Raw genomic sequence first — 8,156 nt, forward strand, 5'->3', positions numbered from 1 at the left:
TCATTTCCCTGGTGACTCTTGCTGCCTTAACTGGTAACTGGTGTTGCCATTTTACAGACTGTAGCTTCACAGAAAGCCACCTGTGTAAAGCTACAGTGACTGGAGAACTCTGTCCTGGTCATACAGATCTCAGAAATTGGTTCCATTGTCTGCTGGTTGTTCCAGAGAAGAATGACTGATCCTGAACTGTCCTAGAAAAGACCTTGACACTTTCGCTGCTATTGTAGCAGTCATTACTGCTGCAGACATTGTGTCTGCAGTGTCTAGAGTTATCCTCCCCCAATCTATTGTTAGACAAGTACAGTGGGTGAACTTTCTGGAGTAGTTACTAACAATTGGAAATTCTAAATTTCATTATAGGGTGGCTTGACCACGGCCCTTAGTGGCAACAGCTGAGGAGGACCAAATGAGGTGCCCACTACTTATCGGGAGTGGCTCTGTTTGATGCAGCCCTATGCTGTGGATCAGTATTCATACCATGGTTGGTTTGCAAACTCAGATCTCAACAGTAACGTGACAATTCACTCAAGCACTTGTGGCCATTGTACAAAGGGCCTCCCCTGGAATTTGGTTATCTTGCTCAGGATTTACTCTGTATCTGAGTTCCCTGCTCCTGCACCCCATGGACCTGCGGGTCCATTGCACTGGGAGGAGAGGAATTCTCTCTGTATTCTGAGTTCTCTGCTCCTGCACCCCATGGACCTGTGGGTCCATTTGCACTGGGATTGAGAGAGACTCAGTGATTTCCTTTGATCAGCCCTTACACATCGCTGAGGTTTCTTCATTGCACGCGATAGGGTGATCATGACTGCTATAAAATTATATAAATTATAAGGGTGAGATGTAGAGGGCTGCAATAACATGCGCCACCACTAGATGGTGCTGGCTTCCACTGCGCCCCACGTGGAAGGCCAAGTCAGTCAAGATGGCGCCAGCCTTCGCCGCGGCAGCCGGCCCCCCTCTCAGGAAGTTAACTGTGCGCATGTGCAAGAGTGCCTTCCTGCCAGGTCTTTGCCCATTCCGGGGCGTGCCTGATGAGATCATGAGTAAGCAACCAATCAGGTGTGGATGCGCGCACGAGGGTTAAATAGGCGCGCCTAGCCGGCGCGCGGGGCTTCTCCATGAGATAGTAATAAAGTATCACTCATAGCAAGAATTTCTATGTCTCGCGTGCTTCTTGCCGGCGGGAGGTCGCGCGTGGGACACCCTGCCAAGTGTATTCTTGTTCCCCCTTTAAAGAAGGAGTGAAGCATTCACATTTTGGTCATCCTTCTTGAGTTTCATGTATTCTGTGCATCTAGGGTAATAGAAGCATTTGGGCTAATAGCCACTTATCAATGAGTGCATACCATGTGTGATTTTCAGTGACTGTGTTACCTCACTCAGGATGATATTTTCCAGTTCCATCCATTTGCCTATAAATTTCATAAAGTCATTGTTTTTGATAGCTGAGTAGTATTGCATTGTGTAGATGTACAACATTTTCTGTATCCATTCCTCTGTTGAAGGGCATCTGGGTTCATTCCAGCTTCTGGCTATTATAAATAAGGCTGCTATGAACATAGTGGAACATGTGGCTTTGTTATATGTTGGGGCATGTTTTGGGTATATGTCCAAGAGAGGTATAGCTGGGTCTTCGGGTAGTTCAATGTCCAATTTTCTGAGGAACCTCCAGGCTGATTTCCAGAATGGTTGTACCAGTCTGCAATCCCACCAACAATGGAGGAGTGTTCCTCTTTCTCCACATCCTCGCCAGTATCTGCTCTCACCTTAGTCATTCTCACTGGTGTGAGAGGGAATCTCAGGGTTATTTTGATTTGCATTTGCTTTATGACTAAAGATGTTGAACATTTCTTTTGGTGCTTCCCCGCCATTTGGAATAACTCAGCTCTGAATTCTTTGTTTAGCTCTGAACCCATTTTTTAATAGGGTTATTTGTCTCCCTGTGGTCTCACTTCTTGAGTTCTTTATATATTTTGGATATAAGGCCTCTATCTGTTGTAGGATTGGTAAAGATCTTTTCCCAATCTGTTGATTGCCGTGTTGTCCTAACCACAGTGTCCTTTGCCTTACAGAAGCTTTGCAGTTTTACGAGATCCCATTTGTCGATTCTTGATCTTAGAGCATAAGCCATTGCTGTTTTGTTCAGGAAATTTTCTCCAGTGCCCATGTGTTTGAGATTCTTCCCCACTTTTTCTTCTATTAGTTTGAGTGTATCTGGTTCGATGTGGAGGTCCTTGATCCACTTGGACTTAAGCTTTGTACAGGGTGATAAGAATGGATCGATCTGCATTCTTTTACATGCCGACCTCCAGTTGAACCAGCACCATTTGCTGAAAATGCTATCTTTTTTCCGTTGGATTGTTTTGTCTCCTTTGTCAAAAATCAAGTGACCATAGGTGTGTGGGTTCATTTCTAGGTCTTCAATTCTATTTCACTGGTCTATCTGTCTGTCTCCGTACCAATACCATGCAGTTTTTATCACTACTGCTCTGTAAAACTGCTTGGGTTCAGGGATAGTCATTCCCCCAGAAGTTCTTTTATTGTTCAGGATAGTTTTAGCTATCCTGGGTTTTTTGTTATTCCAGATGAATTTGCAAATTGTTCTGTCTAACTCTATGAAGAATTGCATTCGTATTGATGGGGATTCCATTGAATTTGTAGACTGCTTTTGGTAAAATGGCCTTTTTTGCTATATTAATCCTGCCAATCCATGAGCATGGGAGATCTTTCCATCTTCTGAGATCTTCTTCAATTTCTTTCTTCAGAAGCTTGAAGCTCTTATCATACAGATCTTTCACTTGCTTTGTTAGTCACACAGTTATTTTATATTATTTGAGAATATTATGAAGGGTGTCGTTTTCCTAATTTCTTTCTTGGCTTATTTCTCTTTTGTGTAGAGGAAAGCTACTGATTTATTTGAGTTAATTTTATACCCAGCCACTTTGCTGAAAGTGTTTATCAGGTTTAGTAGTTCTCTTGTGGAACTTTTGGATCACTTAAATATACTATCGTATCATCTGCAAATAGTGATATTTTGTCTTCTTCTTTTCCAATCTATATCCCTTTGATCTCCTTTTGTTGTCTGATTGCTCTGGCTAGATCTTCAAGAACTATCTTGAACAAGTAGAGAGAGAGTGGGCAGCATTATCTAATCCCTGATTTCAGTGCGACTGTTTCAAGTTTCTCTCCATTTAGTTTATTATTAGCTACTGGTGTGCTGTATATGGCTTTTGCTATGTTTAGATATGGGCCTTCAATTCCTATTCTTTCCAGGACTTTTATGATGGTGCAGTGTTTTATTTTGTGAAATGTTTTCTCAGCAGCTAATGCAATTATCATGTGATTTTTACCTTTCAGTTTGTTTACATAGTGGATTATGTTGATGGTTTTCTGTATATTAAACCATCCCTGCATGCCTGGGATGAAGCCTACTTGATCATGATGGATGAATGTTCTGATGAGCTCTTGGATTCAGTTTGCAAGAATTTTATTGAGTATTTTTGCGTCGATATTCATAAGGGAAATTGGTCTGCAGTTCTCTTTCTTTGTTGGGTCTTTGTGTGGTTTAGGTATAAGAGTAATTGTGGCTTCATAGAAGGAATTCGGTAGTGCTCCATCTGTTTCAATTTTGTGGAATAGTTGGGATAGTACTGGTATGAGGTCTTCTATGAAGGTCTGATAGAATTCTGCATTGAACCCATCCGGACCTGGGCTCTTTTTGGTTGGAAGACTTTTAGTTACTGCTTCTATTGCTTTAGGAGTTATTGGGTTGTTTCATTGGTTTATCTGTTCCTGATTTAACTTTGGTACCTGGAATCTGTCTAGGAATTGTGCATTTCCTCCAGATTTTCAAGTTTTGTTGAATATAGACTTTTGTAGTAGGATCTGGTGATTTTTTGTATTTCCTCTGATTTGGTAGTTATGTCTCCCTTTTCATTTCTGATTTTGTTAATTTGGACACATTCTATGTGTTCTCTGGTTAGTCTGGACAAGGGTATACCTATTTTGTTGATTTTGTCAAAGAACCAACTTTTGGTTCTGTTGATTCTTTGTACAGCCCTTTTTGTTTCAACTTGGTTGGTTTCAGCACTGAGTTTGATTATTTCCTGCCTTCTACTCCTCCTGGGTGTATTTGGTTCTTTTTGTTCTAGAGCTTTTAGGTGTGTTGTCAATCTGCTGACAAATGCTCTCACCTGTTTCTTTCTGCAGGCACTCAGAACTATGAATTTTCCTCTTAGCACAGCTTTCATTGTGTCCCGTAATTTTTGGCATGTTGTACCTTCATTTTCATAAAATTCTAAGTCTTTATTTCTTTCTTTATTTCTTCCCTGACAAGGTTATAATTGAGTAGATCATTGTTCAACTTCCATGTATATGTGGGCATACTTCCCTTATTGCTATTGAAGACCAGATTAAGCCCATGGTGGTCTGATAGGACACATGGGATTATTTCTATCTTTCTGTATCTGTTAAGTCCTGTTTTATGACCGATTATATGGTCAATTGTGGAGAAAGTACCATGAGATTGTGAGAAGAAAGTGTATGCTTTTGTTTTAGGATAGAGTGTTCTATAAATATCTGCTAAGTCCATTGAGTTCATGACTTCTCTTAGTCTGTCTATGTCTCTGTTTAATTTCTGTTTCTATAGCCTGTCCATTGATGAGAGTAGGGTGTTGGAATCTCCTACTATTATTGTGTGAGGTGCAATGTGTGCTTTGAGCTTTAGTCAGGTTTCTTTTCTGTATGTAGGTGTCCTTGTATTTGGAGGATAGATATTTAGGATTGAGAGTTCATCTTGGTGGATTTTTCCTTTGATGAATATGAAGTGCCCTTCCTTATCTTTTTTGATGAATTTTAGTTGAAAATTGATTTTATTTGATATTAGAATGGCTACTCCAGCTTGCTTCTTCTGACCATTTGCTTGGAACGTTGTTTTCCAGCCTTTCACTCTGAGGTAGTGTCTGTCTTTGGCTCTGAGGTGTGTTTCCTCTAGGCAGCAGAATGCAGGGTCTTCATTGGGTATCCAGTTTGTTAATCTGTGTCTTTTTATTGGGGAATTGAGTCCATTGATGTTGAGAGATATTACGGAATAGTGATTGTTGCTTCCTATTATAGTCGTCTTTGAATGTGAGATTTTGTCTGTGTGCTTTTCTTCCCTTTTGTTTTGTTGCAAGGTGATTAGTTTCTTGCTTTTTCTAGGTTGAAGCTTGCCTCCTTATGTTGGGCTTTACCATTTATTAACCTTTGTAGCGCTGAATTTGTAGAAAGATATTGTGTGAATTTGTTTGTTCACGGAATATCTTGCTTTCTTCATCTATGTTAATTGAGGGTTTTGCTGGATACAGTAACCTGGGCTGGCATTTGTGTTCTCTTAGTGTTTGTATGACATCTCTCCAGGCTCTTCTGGCTTTCATATTCTCTGGTAAGAAGTCTGGTGTAATTCTGATAGGTCTGCCGTTATATATTACTTGACCATTTTCCCTTACTGCTTTTAATATTCTTTCTTTGTTTTGTGCATTTGGTGTTTTGAGTATTATGTGATGGGAAGACTTTCTTTTCTGGCCCAATCTATTTGAAGGTCTGTAGGCTTCTTGTATGTTTATGGGCATCTCTTTCTTTAGCTTAGGGAAGTTTTCTTCTCTGATTTTGTTGAAGATATTTACTGGCCTTTGAGCTGGGAGTCCTCACTCTCTTCTATACCTTTTATCCTTAGGTTTGATCTTCTGATTGTGTTCTTGATTTCCTATATGTTTTGAACCTGTAACTTTTTCTGTTTTACATTATCTTTAACAGTTGTGTCAGTAATTTCTATGGAGTTTTCTGCTGTTGAGATTTTTCTCTTCTATCTCTTGTTTTGTGTCGGTAATTTCTATGGAGTTTTCTGCTGCAGAGAAATTCTCTTCTATCTCTTGTATTCTGTTGGTAATGCTTATATCTATGGATCCTGTTCTCTACCTTTAGTTTTCTATAACCACGGTTGTCTCCCTTTTTGCCTTCTTTATTGCTTCTATTTCCATTTTTAATTCCTTCACCTGTTTGTGTTTTCCAGTAATTCTTTCAGGGACTTTTGTAATTCCTCTCTATAGTCTTTGACTTGTTTATTTATGTTTTCCTGCGTTTCTCTAAGGGAGTTCTTTATGTCTTTCTTGAAGTCCTCCATCATCATGATAAAATGTGATTTAAAATCAAGATCTTGCATTTGTGGTGTGTTTGGATATTCAGTGTTTGCTTTGTTGGGTGAATTCGGCTCCAATGATGCCATGTAGTCTTGGTTTCTTTTGCTTGGGTTCCTGCACTTTCCTTTCGCCATCAGGTTGTCTCTGGTGTTACCTTGTTCTGCTATTTCTGACAGTGGCTAGACCCTCTTATAGGCCTGTGTGTCAGAAGTGCTTTAGACCTGTTTTCCTGTTTTCTTTCAGCCAGTTATTGGAACAGAGTGTTCTGCTTTCTGGTGTGTAGTCTTTCCTGTCTACTGGTCTTCAACTGTTTCTGTGGGCATGTGTCCTGAGTCTACCAGGCAGGTCACGTGGAGCAGAAAAGTTGGTCTTACCTCTGGTACAAGGCCTGAAGTTGTTCCTGGGGTGCTGCATTTCAGCTCTCCATAAGGGCGGCAACCAGAAGGGCCTGCCCCACCTTTCCTCGGGCTCCTATGCACAGGGGTCCCAGATGGCATTAGGTGTTTTCCTCTAGATTCAGAAATGTGGGCAGAGTGTAGTCTCTTCTGGCTTCCCAGGCATGTCTGCCCTCTGAAGGTTTAGTTCTCCCTCCCATGGGATTTGGGTGCAGGGAGCTGTTGACCGAGTCCCTTCAGATCCAGGCAGTGTCTTAGGAGATGTGCAGGGATGCAACAATCGTTGTTCAGGGACCAAGGGAGAATTAGAGCAAAATGGAGAAAGGCATTTCTTCACTATTCCTCTCACTGTTGACAGAAACCTCAGAAGCATTATCTGCTTGTTATAAGGCTGTAGACATATACTTATGCCTTAATCAATGTGTTTCCCTTTTGCAGTAGCTCAGAGGTGTGAGATTGAACCTAGTGAAAATTCTACACTCTGGTTTAGCTGTGATTGATTCAAATGGTGACATATCTGTTAAGCTATTGTTTCTGTGTCTTCCCAATTGAGAAATGCCTTGCAAACACAAATTAGATACCTGACATTGATGCACATGGTGTGGGAGATTTAGTAAACATTTATAACTTAACACATTTGTGTCTTTTACCCTATTCCTTTTCTTTAAAATGTTCAGGATATATTAAACTTTCTTGGGAGGCATTTTCTTATCAGCTTATCATGTAAATTACCTTGCATGTCTTCCAGAACTTTTAAAATATTCTTCAGTAGAATGATCTTCCAAAATGTAGCCTAAAATATGGTACCAGAGAAACTATGTTACATTATTGGAAATTAGATAACATTTATGTTACTACCTTTAGTGAACTTTAGAACAATGTCTGATTTATTGACACCATTCTTCCTCATTTTGAACTGAAATGACAAACAGAAATAACAATAACCAAGCCACCTGTGCCTACATTTTACAAACTGAAAAATAAATTCATTCTATTACCTATATCTGTGAGATTCCTAAGGGACTCCAGCATCACACCTTGGTAGAGACTCTTCTGAGAAGCATCCAGCAATGACCACTCTTCCTTAGTGAAGTTCACATGCACATCATCATAGGTAAGTACATCCTAAAAGATCCAATACATGTGTACATAAGAAAGCATGATACCTCCTTCCAGTCTCCATTAGTTCCCAGAGCTGGGGCTGTACCAAAGTCCTCTATACCTAAAACCTGCCTTCAGAGGTTGTTTGTCAGGAGCATTCTCACCCCTAAACCCACAGGTTAGACCGCACATTATTTCCACTGACTGTCCAAAAGGAGACCCAGCAGGAGTGTACAGGGCACAGGAACTGCAGAGCAGACTGGGATAGGAACCTTCCGGTCTCCATCTGCTCCCACAGCTGGGGCTGTCTCATGGCTCTCCATTCCAAAAGCTGCCCACAGTGATGTGGTCTCCTAGAAGTGCTCATACTCCTCGGCACAGATGGGACCCCACTTTTGCCCCACAGATAGTCCTAGGAGAGACCTTGTCGGAACATGCAAGGCACTGGAGATGCAGGGCAGCCTGGGAGAGGATACATCTG

General features: G+C 40.8%; 1 protein-coding gene across 1 annotated transcript in view; it reads right to left on the reverse strand.

Annotated features, from left to right (window-relative positions):
• LOC116902260 (zinc finger protein 431-like) overlaps positions 1–7,694 on the reverse strand; it is a 35,186-nt gene extending 27,492 nt beyond the window's left edge. Inside the window, 2 exon segments of the mRNA XM_032904679.1 lie at positions 7,307–7,367; positions 7,573–7,694. Of these exon segments, the coding sequence (XP_032760570.1) occupies positions 7,307–7,367; positions 7,573–7,606 (95 nt within the window). The 5' untranslated portion in view covers positions 7,607–7,694.
• Positions 7,695–8,156: the final 462 nt, after the last annotated feature.

This window comes from Rattus rattus, chromosome 5, assembly GCF_011064425.1.
Source record: "Rattus rattus isolate New Zealand chromosome 5, Rrattus_CSIRO_v1, whole genome shotgun sequence".
Lineage (NCBI taxonomy): Eukaryota > Metazoa > Chordata > Mammalia > Rodentia > Muridae > Rattus > Rattus rattus.